At 48.5% G+C, this 16,863-nt stretch overlaps 1 protein-coding gene across 12 annotated transcripts; it reads left to right on the forward strand.

Moving 5' to 3' along the window:
- Positions 1–470: 470 nt before the first annotated feature.
- On the forward strand, positions 471–16,207 carry LOC112993367 (zinc finger protein 883-like). 12 transcript variants are annotated; one of them, XM_064514756.1, is made up of 3 exons: positions 471–822; positions 12,372–12,478; positions 13,766–16,207. In XM_064514756.1, the coding sequence occupies exon 3, from the start codon at positions 13,780–13,782 to the stop codon at positions 15,199–15,201; it is 1,422 nt and encodes a 473-aa protein (XP_064370826.1). In that variant the 5' UTR covers positions 471–822; positions 12,372–12,478; positions 13,766–13,779; the 3' UTR covers positions 15,202–16,207. The 12 variants fall into 12 exon arrangements, with proteins under 12 accessions (XP_064370826.1, XP_064370839.1, XP_064370791.1 ...); XM_064514769.1 differs by having other exon boundaries at positions 13,769–16,207; XM_064514721.1 differs by having other exon boundaries at positions 2,474–16,207.
- The last annotated feature ends 656 nt before the right edge of the window (positions 16,208–16,863 follow it).

Genomic DNA, 16,863 nt, shown 5'->3' on the forward strand with positions numbered 1-16,863 from the left:
TTTTCTATCAGTACTATTATTTTTGTCTGCTTATGCCACGAGGGAGAAGTGTCTTCTTCAAATGAAAGGCAGATGGGGCTGCAGCCAGGCCTCACAAGAAAGTATGTGCTATTTGTGCGAAGTCCTTCCCTCCATAAAGGTGAGGCTGCGAAGTCCAGATTTGCTTAAGCTTGCGCTCTGGCCACCTAATACCGCTGGAGTCAGCGGCTGTGCTGCAGGCCAGACTTTGCATTTGGGAACAACCTCCCTCTTTCTGTCTTTGGAAAAGGTGGTGTCCACACCTGGAAGGGGAGATGCCTCAGTCTCCTTTTAGTGTGTCTGAGGGCAATTAGAGATAATGAAACAGTCCAGTATTTACTGAGTTTCTGAATTACAAAGTTCATTTTCTTGCAGTCCCCTCTGGGACGTGGGATACCACCAGTGCCTTTTGGTCAGCCGAGGTGGAAACACTTCTCTGGGGGTCAGTGAGCCACTGAGAGATCAAACTTCCTCCGGAAAACGACAAACTTTTCTTCTTCGGCTGCAGGTTTGTGGGGCTTGGGCAGCAGGTCAGCCCCCCTCAGCCCCCGGCCCGGCACCGCCGCGGGGATCGAGCCGAGGCGGCCCTGGGGGTCTGCGGGCAGGCCGGGGCAGCGCCTCCCTCCCTCCCCGCACCGGCGCCCCCCGCCCACACGGCGACGCGGCCCGGCGCGGGGAAGGGTTAAAACCAGCGAGCTCCGTCGCCGCCGCCACCGCCGAGCGAGGCCGCAGCGCCGCCGCCAGGACCCGCCGCCGCCTCAGCTCCGTCGCCGCCGCTGTGCACATGGCTGCGGGCGGCCCGCGGTAAGTGGGGGTGCGGGGGGAGCGCGGCCCCTCGGCGCCCGCCGCAACGAAAGTGGGGCAGCGCCGGGGGCCGCGGGTGGCTGCCGCCTCCTCTTCCTCCTCCTCCTTCTCGGCGGGCCGGGCCGGGCCGCGGTGTGGCCGCCGCTCGGTAACGGGCCGGGGGCGGCGGCGCGGGGTCGTAGCCGCCGGGGCGGGCGGGGCGGGCGGCGCCAGTGTCACCCCCCCGCGGGGACGCGGCCGGAGCCCGAGCACCGATCTCGCCCGCCGGCAGGAAGAACCGGGGCGGCTCAGACTGGGCTTCCTGCAGCCTCCGGCCCTCCCGGTCCCCACGGCCGGGGGCGGCGGCGCGTAGCCCGCGCGGGGCTGTGCGGTCTGGGCGGCCCGGACTGGGGCGTCCGGTGAGCGGAGCTCGGGGTGGAGGATCTCTGAGGCCGGCAAAACGTGGGTCAGGCCACCCTTGGGGGGCTGCTCCTCCGGACCAGGGGAGGGTGATGGAAAGCCCCTCTGCGGTGGGGCTGGGAGAAGTGTCCCGGTGGCGCCCGTTGCTGGAGCAGGACACGAAGCCCTGGTGCCTTGAGATGGCATCCAGCAGCTTGGGGAGGAGGGCAGCCAGCTGTCTGTCAGGGCGAGGCCAGGGCATCCTGTGTTTTGTAAGGGAAAACAGCGATTTCCCCCCCAGTAAGGACAATGCTTTGAGTAGTCCTCCCTGGAAACAAGCAAGCAGCCTTATTCACGTGCTCGCACGCCTCCTGTGCGCAGCCTGCCTTCAGCCTTGAAAAAGATTGCACTTCCCAAGGCAACTGGGGGTATCTGTAATTTTGAGGTCTAGGGCATATCTAAGTGTTTCAGTCTTAACCAGTGTTTGAGTCCCTCTCGCACCTTACCTTTGTGCCTGTAGCTTGAAAATCATGGGATCTGTTTAAAATCATCAGCATTGAGGTCATCTTTGCCCGTTTTTTTGTTTTGTTTTAAACAGTATATACTCCAACTTAGTCCCTCTTACAGGCCCTTGGAATGCACCATTTCTGATGGGAGAAATCATAGATATGGTATTAATCTTCTTTGACTGTTTATTTGCAAAAAAGTGGTAAAAGTGGAAGGCACTCTTCCTCAAAGGACTTCCCTCAGTGGCTACAGGATCAGAATCTATATTTCACTAAGCTGGTTTTGTGTCACTTAAGCATTATGAAGGGAACCTGGATGTCCCTGGGAGATGCTTGGTGTGGTACAACCACTAGGAGAGCTATCTTTGGTTTCTTTCTCCTCATAGCCCTCAGTGGAATAGTTTACGAAAAAGCATGTGGGAAGAAAGGTGAATGGGGGATTCTGGCTTGAACAGGGATCTCTCAAAAGCTAAAACTGACTGATCTGGTTTAAAATAGCTTCGAGGGAGCTCTAAACTCTTCCTGGGTGGAAATTCAGAAAATCAGAGCTGGTTCCCTAGGAGTTTCCACACTGCTGTTTGCAGCAAGTGTTGGCACCAGGTATCTTCATACAATTTTACTTACAGACACATACAGTGTTTACAAAAGAAACAGCACTACAGCCAAAGTTCCCATAAATCAGCCTCTGTTACTTATTTTCAGACAGAGACAAGAGGAGCTTCTTACTATGAATATTTATCCTGTGTGTTTCATATCATCTATTTCAGAAGTAAATGACAACCACGTACAAACAGCAGTACAAGGAGAACACTAGATCAGCAGTTCCCTTGCAGGGTAGAGCCTTCCTGCATTCCCCTTTTTTGATTCAGCTGATATTTATTTGTCAAAGAAGATTCTTCTCCTCATGCCTCTGAACAGAAACATCTGTACTTGATGAAGAAAGGCCAGCATTACTCCATGACATTCACTGAATGACACACCAAACCCCAGCTGTCTGCACAGGCCACAGAGTTGGAGGTGGTGGTTCAAGCCCAGAGTAGGCAAAATGACTTGTTTTTTTCATCTTGCCTTGTCCAGAAATAGAGATGTCTCAGATTAAGCAATAGGCGCTGAACAGTCTGTGTGGAGGAGGACAAAATCCCTTTAATTGTGGCGGTCTGATTCACGGACTCTGATGTGCTGGATCAGAATCAACTTTATTCAAGCAAGCAAGCCCTATATATAAGCTCTAGCCTGGACAGGCACTTTCCCACAGTGATTTACAGTACTTTCTATTCTCCTTGCAAGCGCCACGTTATACCTTCCCGAAGGTCATGTTCCCATCATCACTCCCTTACTCTGTGCGGTTACTCCCTATGTTCCCATACTGCTATCTATTCAGCCCATGGCCTTCGGCTCCTCAACTCTATCTTGTGCGATCCCTCGCTGTCTGCCCCTACATTTAATACAGTTATTTCTCAGAGGAAAGCATTTTTCCTTTTGAATCCCAACCAGTACCATTTCAGATGCCTGGATTTTTCCTTGCACTGAGAATAGATGGCTTTTCCTCTTGGTTTCCACACTGTTGACCTGGGAGAGCAGTGGCAGACTTGATGATGCCTCGGGCCTAGAAAGGAGGACTCCTTGTCTAGTTCTGATAGTCTTATATGTCCCCTCTGAGTCAGCGTATCTGACCAGGCAGTGTGCAGGAGAATCACAATGGCTGATCCTCCTTTGCTGCTCAATTCTTTCTTTGATACCTTGCATCAGTGGTGGTCATCTGGGAGTCCTGAGACACACTCACATTGTTCATGGCTGCCAGCAGCTTCAGGGCAGCAGCCTGCAACTTGTCCTCCACTACTGCCTTCCCCATATTCAACAACCGCTGCAGTGTCTGCAGCAAACTCTGCACATGGATATCCTGTAGCCTCAGGAAGAGATCCTGGAGGTCACTGGTGGGCAGCTCTCCTTGCTGCTGGCCACTAACCGTCACCTCTGGGACGTGTGTGTCAGAAGCATTTAGTTGCATGCTCCTTGACCATGGTGCACCCTCAGGTAAGGAGGTGGAGGTCACAACTACTTCCATCTCAGGGCTGGGGTGGGCTGGCTGGGCAGCTGTGGGAAATGTGGGGAAAACAGGTGGTGGACTGGGGACCATTACGGACAATACAGCATCACTATCTGTGGTCTGGTCGTTGAAGGCTTGTGTGCTTCCCAGCTTGGCGTTGCTCTCTCCTGGGCAGGCAGTCCTCTGTAGAGGAGGAAACATACCTCTGTAAGAGGTGGCAGTGCAGAGTGCGGGCACCCAGCCATCCCTCTGTTCCGTGGAATTAGTGCTCACTGCAGTATCTCTCTTTCCCATTCTTTAAAAAGTTGGCTTCCTCACAGGCCGGGGGGGAGGGGGGAGAAAGAAACCTTCATCTCCTCTCCTTGTCATGTCTCCCCATAAGTTGTCTTTTGCAACTCCTAGCTGTGTTCCTCTTTACTGTCCTTCCCTTTTAGCCTGTATGAGTGACCTTTTCTGCTGCAGTAGCTTAGACTGTCTCACCATGCTTGGGAATGACAACTGAAGATAGGGACTGAGGTGGTCTTCAGAGGTTCATTTTCTTCAAGAGTTCCTTCTTCCTTTCTGGCAAGGGGCTGCAGATCCTGTCTGTAAACTAGTCAGCTTGGTGGAAGGCTGGGCTACCTGTGGCTCTCTTCTAGCTTCCCTCTCTTTTTAGCCTTCTGTTCTCCCACTTCCTGATTTTCAGGGCTCTGCTTTTAGCCTGGTCTTTGCTCAGGGCACACTATGGTCTTCAGAAAATAGTTAACTAACTCACCTTAATGAAATACCTTTTCCTAGTACAGCGATAAAAAGAAAAGGCACAGAAGTCTGGGAAGAAGGGAATTCCTGGCAATTCTGAGCAAATGGGCCCTAGAAAGAGGCAAATAATGAAACAGACTTAGCGATAAACTTCAATGCAGCCAGTTGCTTCACACCAGCCCTCAGCACTATGGAATGATCTGCATCCCTCCATGAAAACTCTGGCTTTCAGGTGCCTCCCTGAACCTCAGTGAGAAACTCCATCACTTCCTGGTCATCTCCGTGACCCTCAGAGAGAAGAGGCTGGCCCTAGGGACACATGTGGCTGCTGTTGGAGAGCGGGTGTAAGAGAGGATGCTTATGAGCAGATGTCTTCACCCTCACCCTGGGATTGCTTCCTGACCCTCTCCCCCACCAGCTCTCAAGTCTCCTTCTCCTCTAATCGATCAAGTCCAGTGCTGGCTGCGCAAGACCCCCGTCTGCCTGCCTGCCTGCCCACAGAAGTTATGATCAGTTTTACCCTCAGGGATGACTCCGTGGTTTTCATACTCATCCAGTCCCCGGATCAGGGGGTTCTGGCAGCTGTACAGTGCACGAATGAGGCAGGCAGTGCTGGCATGGTGGGCAGCCCGAAGGGGCCTGAAGAACTGGCGATACTCGCGATCAGAGAGTGGCGTTCCCTGTTGCCGCGCCTTCGCACCCTGAGGACTGGCTGTGCAGCCCCAACCTGAGAGAAGTGATGAAAAATAAAAATGCAGGGAGGTGGAGAGAGGAGGAAACGCTGACCATGGCACACTCAGAAGAGCTGGAAGGCTCAACTCAAATCTATAATCCTTTTCTGTGTATTCAGGGTCCTGCGCATTGGAAATGCAGTAACTGGCTCAGGATGGAGGTTTAGAACCGAGAGTGACACCATCCCCTCTGCCTCTGTCAAAGGGTGTAGTATTTTGGTGACATGACCAGAGCTCTGGTGATTGAAGTCCTCAACTACAAGAAAGGTCTTAGAAGGCATGGGTTGAACTGCTAATGCAGCTTTGCTGTGGGGGCTGGAGCGAAGAGTCTCTTTTCTTTCAATAATTTTGTCTCTGCAAATTCTCTTCCTCTGGGTAAGTTGGTGCAGAACCCTTGAATTAACAGAGAATGCCCCAATGGACATGTGTATGCCTTTTCAGTGGTCCAAGCATTCACTGAACCTACACGCAAAACTTATTGTAGTTTCTTGCCTGTAAAGAACATTATGAAAGCTTGCAAAATCAAACAGTTGGACGTTAGACATGCCTAAATAAAAATTTCATATGCAATCTGCTTCATCTGCTTGTGCATATGCATTTTATACATTCTTTATGTACACAGCAACTTAGTGTTCTTTCCATTGGACTTCCAGCTCCTTCAGTTAGAGACTGGACCTGCCCTGTCAGGAAATCAAAGTTTTTCAGGCAAGGCAGTTGTTATCTTCGGGACATCTGCCTCATTTTCCACAGCTCAGAAGGTAGGAAGATGCTGGAAGAGGAAGGGTTATAGATGCTCTTCCAAGAAGTAAATTTTATTCCTGCTTTCACTGCTAGGCAAGCAATTAAACCAAGTTTCTCCGAGTGTTATTAATGGCATTTTCCTTACCTTGTGGGTTGCCAGTTATAGGAAGGCCAAGCTCTTGCACTTTTGGAGTCTGTGTGTGCTGTATTTTGGACAGCAAGTGCTACATTAGCATATAAATTCTGAGAAGAGTGGGCTGAGATATCTCAAACTGAGATTCTAAAAGCAGGGGATAGCTTTGAGTCTGATCCTCCTCTGCCTTGTTTTGCTATTTGCAAAATCACTGTAAACCAATTAATAGCTGTGAAGCACTAAAATACAGAGTATGTGAAAAAGTTCATGAGGAAATGAGTCATTCTGTGTAGAGCAGAGTTTGGAGGGGATCAGTAAATAAATCATAGGATCAAACACTGGACACTAAGGGTGACATAAAATATTGACTAGCTGCTCATCAAAAAAGCATTGTCCATCCTGGGACTGAAGAAACCAACCCTTGTGAAAAAAGTGAAGCCATGTAATTAAAGAACTCTGTTACCATGTCCGTACACAGGGGGAACAAATATGAAGTTACAAAAGTAACTGATTTAGGCATGCTTTAGGCATTCTGTTTGATTTTGCAACCTCCATAGTAGTCTTTTTAGCCTAAGAAGTCTTCTTAACTTCAAAAGTCCTGAACCTAAAAACTTCCCCATGGCCTCTGTCTTATTAACATCTGTGTTTCTGTAGGACCAAAACAAAAGCAAGTAACTTTGCCTGTTGAAAGATTAAACTGAGGTTACAGAGCACTCTGTAAGACAGTATTAGATGAGGATGCAACACTTGGCCAAGTAACATAGAGAATTGCTGAAAGAAGGAGAATGATGAGACCTGGAAATATGGGAGCCCACTGCAGTCTCTAGGTAGGAGGTGGCCTGATAAGGCAGACCTTTCTAGCCATTTCTCCCAGCTCTAACACTTTCTGTTCATCTCTAACCAAGGTCCTCTCTCAGATTCCTCTCTTCTCCTGCCTAGCCTCCTCCTTCCTCCTCTTGTCCTTTCATATAGCTAGTGCTTCCCTTCCCTTCCCCCTTTTCCCTTCCCAGCTTGTGGTTCAAATCCAAATCTCTGCCTTTGCACTCATTTCTGGTTTCCAAGTCCAACTGACTCAGTTCTCTTGTCTCAAGTCTTTGCTGAACCAGCCTCTGCCTTTCTCATTCTCTTGTTCTCTGCCCAGTTACTTCCAGTTCTGAGTTGTCTTCATTTTCTCACTTAGCGGGTCTCCTCACCTTAGACAGTTTTTTCTCAGACTGCTGGTCCTTGCTATATCTCTCTCCATTTTGCCAGCTGTCTCCTCCAAACACTGGCTACTAATCCTTGTATTGCAACCCGTCTCTGTACCAGGAGCTAATAACGTTATTGCACCCTCTTCCCCATCTGCAGGCTGCCTGTTCCTTCTTTTCAGCTATCCTGGTGGATCTGCCTTCCACTTCCAGGCATTTGTTTTCCTTTTCTCTTGTGCTGCCTTTGTGGAAGCACAAAAGCTTAGGAACCAGAAGAACAACCTTGCCAGAGAGCAGCATACACTTTACATTGCTGCTGTCTTGGAAATGATTGAATTGATTAGGGAGGAAAAAGAATTTGGTTCACACCTTTGGTATATGAAATATCAGTGCCAGTGGTTAAAGACCGGCAAAATTATAAGCATCCGGAATCTTTGTAGTTGAGGATTTGAGGCAAGTGATGATACCTGGGGCTGTGAGGCCTTTTTATATAATCCAGCACCTTGGAGTTTGCTGACAAAGGATGCTGTCCTTAGCAAACAGTCTGGCTGTAGCTCTCTCCCAGTGCTTAGCCCTACTGCCACGGCTAAGTTCATTAGTTATCCTTAACTAGCTTTTCTCTTTGGGGTTGTGTTTGCTTTCATTAAAATGTGGAAATTGGAGACAGGCTTTGTGTCTGCTGAGTAGTTCAAAAGTGTGTCATCCACCTGCAAGGAAGTAACTAATTTAAGCTATTTAGAGGACTGCAGGCAGAGAGGTAGTGCTCTGCACAGCCAGTGCTAAGTTGGTGTATTTGTGGTATTTGAGGGTACTCTTGTCCCTTGTCCTTTCAGTTCCAAAACACCAAAGCTGAAGTGCTCTGGGAGGGAAAGGGTAAAGAGCAGCTGAGTCTGCCATCCTTTCTCACAACCTGATTTTTAACAGTGGAGACATTTCCTACTTACCAGAAAAAAACAGGAGAGCTCGCGTGGCTGACATCGCACCTTGCTGCCGTAGATGCAGTATCTGACAGAGCCTGAAGGCCAAGCTGCTAGAGGTGTCACAGTGTGACAGCAACACTTTTGCCTGTTTACCTCCTTGTGTCTCTTCCTCCAGCAGCTGGGTGTGCCCGCGGGGAGCTGGGAGGAGAAGGTGGGGAGAAGTGTGGCACAGTGTCCCCGAGCTGCGTGTGACATCACAAGCCCCTCTGGGCTCATCACCGGGTGTCCCAGCTCCGCTGTTCCCCCTGTCCGGGCTTCCTCAGCTCCCCTTCATGTTATCACTGCGGTCCAATTTCCGGGGCAGCATTTGCTGGCAGAAACTTTCAGGAGTCCAGGCGTTGGCTCATGGAGCCTAGCAGATCCAGGTAGGCATGCGTGGGAAAACTGGGTTCACAGTTGGGGGCCCGGACTATAGGGTATGCCCCAGCGGGAACACCCTGCTTGGTCTAGATGCAGCCTTTCTTACTTTGCAGACTTGCTGGCTCTTCTGTGCAGACACAGCAGCTGGCAGAGGTTTGCCGAGCCACTGAGTCCTTGCTGGCTGGTGGAGCCGTTGTGTCCCGCAGAGGTCAAGAGAGCGCTCCTGCTGTAGTGGAGATCTGCTCTGCCAGTGAGCCGAGTGCCAGGGTGCAGTGCCAGAGACCGGGGGTGCTGGAGAGGGACAGCTGGGAGCATCAGAGTATGGCCAGACCTGGCCTGAGAAGACAGTTTATAGTAAGGGGAAATGAGGAGGAAGAGGCACGGGGCAGAACTTTGGTCTTTTTTTTTTCATTTTAGCCACAGGAGAGGATGCCTCCCTCTGAGCATTTGCAGCACAGTCATTTCCTACCAGCGCTGAAAGGGGCTTGCCTGCAGTTTTATCTGGAGGCCTGACCCCGCTGAAAAGCAAGGCTGAGGAGCCTTTACTGGGGGCCAAATGTGACCTTTCTTTGGTTTTTGGAGGGCCATGTCTTAGTGTTCTCCTGTGTAACCTCCAGCAACACTGACTAGCAAGAGAAAGGCCCAGGTTCTGTTTTCTTAGGCATTATATAGTTAATCATTTTCACTGAAAAAATATCATTTTAGGTCCCCCACCCTCCAGTCTAGGGAACTAAATAACACTTCCTGGATGCTCAAGAAAAGCGGTACTCCCCCCCACTCCAGTAAAATAATGAGGCTTCAAAGAGGCAGAAACTTTACATGGAGGGGGGAGAAAAAGTAACGTACGAACCAGGTAGCCCAAACAAGCCATAGCAGGGAAGAAAACAGCTGCTAAGTGTATGAGCCTGAGTTTGGACACAGTCCACCTGCTGTAGCAGTGGGGTGTGCTGATAAGTCATTACTACCTTCCTCCTCGCTGTGCTTGCGACACACAGTCTGGCCCAAACTCAGAGAAATCCTGATGGCCGCAGCTTTTATACGGGATATCTGGTTTCCCAGGTTAGATGTCCACTGCTTTGTGCTTCTGCCTTACCAAAGTTTGTGCTCTCAGTGGCTTGTCTGTCCTTGACCAGCAGTATCCTTCACTGGGCAGTCCCTTGAGGCCTCTCTCCATCTGTCATCTCAGGAGCTTGGTGTGGCTTGTCATCTTCCCGATGCTAACAGGTCACCTCTCTCGTTCCTTATTTGGCCTTACTAGGACTGTTGTCTCATCAGCCAGGATGTTTTTCAGGGCTCAGCCTCATCAGCGTGTCCTTGCTGTGGAGACTGGCATGTTGTCCCTGTGTGGCTGTTCAGTGGTGTCTTAGGACAGATCTTTACTACACATCAGTAATGTGCTTTCTGCAGTATTCCACAATATTCTTGAGTCTGTATGTAGTAAGCAGTTTTCTGTATCTGCTTTCCATCTTGTATAGTTCTTGCTATTTTACAGCACTAACTGTTGGTCAACATTAAATGCTAGTCACACTAGGGCTCTAGTGTCTGTTTGCTTAAAGCTGCTCTTCAAAGGCAACAGATAGGGACTGAATCAGAAGGATGTTTTTGTCCTTCTAAAATCAGAAGGATGGTTTAGTAGGATCAGGCTTACCTGCTGAATCTTACTGTGTCATAGAATTGAAGGGGGCTGTGGGTGAAGGGAGACCTCAACTTTCCTGTCTTTTACCTGGGCAGCAAGTCTCAGGGTCTGTATCCTGAGACTGTAACCTCTGCCTGCTGTGAGGAGGACTGCAAATATCCTCTCTCCAAGGGGTGATACCCACCAACTCCCTGGCTGCCACCTCCTCCATTCAGTTCAGTTCAGCAGAAGGCAGGGAGCAGGAAGGATGTGACTCCAGGCTGAGGCAGAGCCAACAAAATATCAGTTTTCTGTCCTTTCAGGGGCCTTCTTTTACCCCAGTAACAATACACAGATCTGGAAATCTTTCCTCTGTCCTTGGAAGGGCCTAGGGATCTATTGTGATACCCTCCTCGGAGCCTCACACATGTTATTACGCCATCCCATAGCAGGAACATAGGAATCATGTGGGCAAAATGATAATGGCCAATGAGAGGGCATTTTACATTACCTTCCTGTGATGCACCTGTGGGTATAGATGGGGCTTTTATCTCACATACAGCCAATCCTCTGTTTTAGCAAGAAACTTGGTGGTGCAAAAAAGAGAGGGATACCATTTACTTAAAATATTGCAAAGAGGAAAGCTGTGTGGGTTGACTGAAAATTAGAAAAAGAAATAACTTCTGTTTAGTTAGTGTATCATTTTGAAAGGAAAGAATGTTGGTTTACTTTTCTTTCTCTCATGAATACTCTGTAATTAATAATTAATTTATTAATTAAATAGTTAAATTAATAATTTTGCATGTGTTTAATTACCATGTTCCTGGTCGCATGGTAGGAATCCATGTGACTGAAATGGCACAGTGCCATTGCAGAGTTGATATGCAGAGATGCAGTTTTCTAAGTGTCTTCTATATGCTTCTAGGAGTTTGGAAGTCATTGGGTCATCAGACTCTTAACATGCTTCTACCTTCTACTGCTGCACAAATGTAGTGCTAAAACTCCATAGGTGACCTAATTTTCTATCCCACAAAATCAACTCCCATACAGCATAGTTCTACTCTGAAAAAAGATTCTGGAGAAATGGGATTGCATATTGGCTCTCAAAAATATCCAAACTAAATCTCTTATTGTTCACTTATAAAAAGGTGTGTGTGTGTGTGTGTGTTTTTTCTGCTCACTGCCAGCCCTGTAAACTCGATCTGGAATGAGGCCGTCAAATTGTTATTTTTCTGGAGTGCAAGGATGGGAAATTCTGCCTTTGGACCATTGCTGTTGATAATGTGTGAATAGAATAAAATCTCTTTTCTCTCCCAGACCTATGAATGCCTGGCTGAGCTACTGGGAGTAACCACACAAAATCTTCTTGGTAAAGGCAATAAACAGGACCCTGAACAGACCCAGAAAGCAGAGCAGTTGTGAAGGTGGCATTTTTCCTTCCATCTCCAGAACAGAACTGCATCAGATTCTCAGTTCAGTAGGAAGGAAGGTGATAGAGAGAAAATGATTTGAAGAATTTATATTTTCCTATGTAGAACTCAGAGGGAGGTATTTTTTGTTTGGACTTGCAGCGGGAGGAACACCCAGCGGCTTGTGAGAAGGCAGCACACTGATGGGCAGCTCTCTGCAGCACGTGTAGACGATGCCTGTGTTCGCTGCATGAGCTAGCCTTGGTTAGCAGATCTGAGCTGTGGTGCCACGGTGTGTATGGCTGTGACCCTGAAGAAGTAACTGGTTTTAGGCAAAAATTATTGGATATCAGTTCAGGTATGTATCTGCCAGCCTTGCCTGTCACGGCACAGAGATCTGGTGCTATTTGCACGGATCAGTCCCTTGGTTCCTCTTCCTCTGGGGAGAAGAGGCTGCTGCACACAGAGCAGTACCTGTCATGCCGAATGGGGCTCTGTCAAGGTCTCAGATGTGGTTGCTGACTTGTCAACTGAGCCTTGTCATGGTCAAGGGCAGAACTTATGTGCCTGTGGTCAGGCTAGGCTTCAGTCATGTTTCTGGGCTTCATTTTCCCCTGGTTTAGGTTTCTTCCATTTCCCAAATACTTATTCTCTTGTAATCTCAATCTACAGCACTGCTGCTATGACTGGTATTTATTACATTTGTTTTCTTTCCTCTGATCAGGATCTGCCATTCCTGACTTTGCTTTAACCTCCTGTTTGGAGTGAGGGGAAACAACTTTGTGGCCAGAAGCAGCTAAACATTGAGAGAGTAGAGCTATCGCTCACAAGGTGAGGAATTGATTTGGCTAAGATAGAGAATGACTGGGAAAGGAAGAAAAGAGCTGAATGCTGAAAATTTGGTGTGCGCTTTGATGTGCACTCATCCTACTTCCTCTCTTCCCACATTATATAGGTTCTTCTTTCTGCTTTCAAGAAGATTCGTAGGGCAGGGTATGATAAAGATGAAACACAAACACACAGTCTTTGGGAATCTAATATCCTTTCAGAAGGAGCCTATCCAAAATGAAATCAAATCCTATGTATTTTTCAGCATTAATACTATACTTACAATGTTAGAAGTAGTAAATAACTAAAGCATGGCTTTTTATTCCTTTCATTCTGACAATATTTTTAATGTTTTATTGGCCAGTTAGCTGCCTCAGTGTTCATTCCTTGGGTCAATGCTATACATTTCTTCGTATCACAAATGTTTTTTAGTCCTGATTTTTGTAAAAGAAATTTTGGCTGCACTGATTTCCAATGTGGTGTTGTATCCCAAAGTCAACAAATCACCTGAAACAAAACCCGAGGGGCTTATCCTTCTGTATTCATCTCATATTCTGACCTCGCACGAGTAAATGGACGTGTTAACTGGTTCACTGCTGACTCTGTAAGCATTGCTATCCAGCTAATCTCATCTGTCACATTCCAAGAGTCACTTCCAATTGTGTTCTCCAATCTAAATGTTTCAGTCTAAGTGTTCATTTCCATGCTTGATCAATAAAAACAGTTTATCATACTGCTCAATTGACTATTTGTTCTGTAGACAAAATTTAGATACAATTTGCTGCAGAATACTTATGGCTTTCCTATTAAGGAGAAGGTCTGTGCCTGAAAAGAAGAAAGCAGATAATCTACTTAGCAGGTGTAGATGTTCCTGTGGTGTCATCTGGTTCCTTACATGATTAAGCATGGGAATGCTGGAAGAAGAGCAGCCATGGGCGATGGGAAGAGAAGTAGTTACATTGGGGGTTGTGAAGAGAGTGGAAATTTTGAGGACAAGCAAGTGACAGGTTTTGGCCCTACAGTTGCCACTTTATGGCAGAGGACACTCTTTGCAGTCTGTGCTACAGTAGCCACCCATTCTTGTTTCACACTTTCTTCCTCTCTCCCTTCACATGTTCCTTGGTCTCAGATCCCTCACTCTGCCCAGAGAAGAATACCGAGGGCCTGGTTTCTGCAGCACTAGCTAATGCTGACTGATGTGCAGCAGATCTCTGGCAGTTGCCTTTTTTGGATTTCTCTCTCAGAGAAGCAGAGGGGATTATTTATTGCTAGTTCCTCTGTTCACTCCAGCAGGTGTCAGGACCATGAGTGACACAAAGAAGGGCAAGCTTCATCAGGAAAGTCCTGTGAAAGCAGAGCTGCATCTGCTCTCCTCCAGAAAGCTCACAGGAGATAACCCTCAGAACTCCAATCAAAGACATGACTGCAAGCAGGAGCTGGAGTCAGAAAATGAGGTGGACCTGTCTTTTGGAAAGAGACAAGGAACAATAACTCCCTGTGGGATAGAAGTCTGGGAGTGCAAGGATGGTGGCAGTGCCCACATCAGCAAGGTTATCCTCACTGGCGACAATCCAGGCCCACCTGTGTGTGAGAACGGCTCCATTTGGGTTCAGCAGGTGGGAGAGAAAACCTATGAGTGCCCTGAATGTGGGAAGAGCTTCAGCCGGAGCTCATATCTGAGCCAGCATCAGAGGATCCATCTGGCAGAGAAACCCTTCAGCTGCTCCGAATGCGGGAAGAGTTTCACGCGAAACTCAGACCTCATCAAACACCAGCGTATCCACACCGGTGAGAAGCCCTACCAGTGCAACGAGTGTGAGAAGACCTTCAGCCAGAGGTCCAATGTGATCAGGCACCAGCGGACCCACACAGGAGAGAGACACTACCAATGCAATGAATGTGGTAAAAGCTTCAGCCAGAACTCGCATCTCATCGTCCATCAGAGAAGCCACAAGGGTGAGAAACCGTTCAATTGCCTGCGGTGTGAGAGACGCTTCAGCGACCGCTCTTCCCTGATCATCCACCGGAGAGTCCACACTGGAGAGAAGCCTCACAAGTGCCAGGAGTGTGGGAAGCGTTTCCGGGACAGCTCAGCCATCATTCGGCATCAGAGGATCCACACGGGAGAGAAACCATATGAGTGTACAGAGTGTGGGAAAACCTTCCGCCAGAGCTCCTCGCTGGTGACCCACATGAGGACACACACGGGCGAGAAGCCCTACAAATGCCCTGTGTGCGGAAAGGGCTTTAGCCAGAGCTCGGCACTTACCACTCATCGTCGGATCCATGCGGGAAAGGTCTTACCCATGTTCCACAATAGCCTGCTGCCCAACCCTTACCAGTGCGCCGAGTGTGGCCGGAGGTGCAGTGACCACTCCACTCTTGTCAAACACCAGAGCACGCATGCAGAAGAGAGGCCCTACATCTGTGTGGAGTGCGGGGACAGCTTCCGACGGAGCTCAGCCCTCAACGTGCACCTGAGGATCCACCGAGGGGAGAGACCCTACAAATGTGAGGAATGTGGAAAAACCTTCAGGCATAGCTCAGCTCTCGGCGCGCACCTGAGGATCCATGCAGGAGCCAAGCCCTACAAGTGCAGTGAGTGTGGGAAAAGCTTCCGGAAAAGCTCAACACTTAAAGTACATTTGAAAATCCATGCAGCCAAGAAACCTCATAAATGTACAGTGGGTAGGAGAGCTCTCAGTTCCCGCTCACTTTTACCATAGTCCAGAATAGTCTGTTGTGTTGAGGACATATGAAAAAGGGTGGGTGATGAGAACCTGGTGACAGGGCTGGATGCCTAATTCCAGTGGTATGAAAAACCATTATGAGGTCTGGAAGCAGTGAATTAGTCCTAAGAGCTGAGTGCTGGTGATTTAGGAAGAGATCACCGACAGCCTGAGGAACGGGGACCAAGTTCTGGGTAATTTGGAGACTGAATCTGTGGTAGAACAGAAGTGGAAAACTAGGCTTTTAAAAGCACTTTTTAACTGAAGACAAGATAAAAATAAAAAGTTCCAGGTTGGTTCTGACTCAAAACTTTGGCTTGTTAGACACTGTAGCAGTCTTAGCAACTTTTTGTTACCTTCTCTTATTTTTCATTAATGCAGTAAGTTTACCCACTGTTTGACAAGGCACTTCCAATTCTTTGAGTTGGAGACTCTGGAGGTGGACCTCAGTCTGTTTGTCTTTTCTTCCTCTTTTCAAAATGACAACGGATTCCTACCTCCACATGCAAAATCTGTGTGACATGATATCTGAGTAATGCAGAATGATGTGACTGTGACAGAAAACATGGATGCAAACTGCATGTTTTTGGTTGGAATGCTCCCCATTTGGCAGCTCAACCAAAATTTGTCTTCTCTGGTTTGAAACATCTTGGGACATCAATAAACCACAGGCAAAAATGTGGCCTTACCTTGTTTAACCAAAAAAAAAAAAAAAAATCCCCTAGATGCCCTAGTCAGATTGAGTACACATAACAGGTTACTCTTGGTAGTCTAGAGATTGTCTGCAATTTTCTAGTCCTTTTTATGATAGAGTAATCTTATTTAGCTTACTATTGTTTGTAAAGTATTAACATATGAAGCTCAGCGTAACAGTTAGGAATTTCTGTAATTAAATTTATTACTATCTTAATGACTGTATGTTACATAAACCTCCTTTATATTGCTATGTTTTATTTACTAGGTATGTGTTTCCATCCTGAATAAAACCTCTTTTCTCTGCATATCCCTATTTCCTGTCCTCGTGTGTTATATAGATGGGAGTGAAATCGTAGATGGGGATCAGCCCCATGCAGTTTGGTGTGGCGAGGGGCTCATGCCCCGGGGAGTCGCCCGGGATGAGCCGAGGGGGAGGGCAGGGCAGGGCAGGACAGACGGACCGCAGTTGTGGCGGACAGGCTTTGCGTCGCGAGCCAGGGGCTTGTCCGCACGAGTTTGCGGGAGAGCTCGTTGCCCTCTGTGGCTTTTGTACCTGCTGACGTGCTGCCTGCTCTGGTGTTTCACCCGTGATAGCTGAACGAGGAGGAAAGAAGCCAGAAATTATTAGAAACAGCACAGGGATATTTTTTTTTAATGAAAGAAGGTTTAAAGAACCAGGATTTAAGGCTACAAAGAAAGAATAGCTCAAGTTTGTAACGGTGAATATCAGAGCTCTCATTACTGTGCTCCTTGGTGAAAGGACGGAGGGGCACGCGGCGCCGCCAGGCCGCCCGGGTCGGACGGAGCAGCGCGAGGAGGCCGCGGCCGGCTGGACACGCCACGGCAGGGCCCGTCTGCGAGCACAGCCGCCGCCTGGGAAGGACCGGCACCGGCCACTCTCACGGCACGTACCGCCCGGCGGCTGCCCGCGCCGCGCCTGTTGCCGGGCGCCGAGGCGGTGCG

Source organism: Dromaius novaehollandiae, chromosome 1 (assembly GCF_036370855.1).
Source record: "Dromaius novaehollandiae isolate bDroNov1 chromosome 1, bDroNov1.hap1, whole genome shotgun sequence".
Lineage (NCBI taxonomy): Eukaryota > Metazoa > Chordata > Aves > Casuariiformes > Dromaiidae > Dromaius > Dromaius novaehollandiae.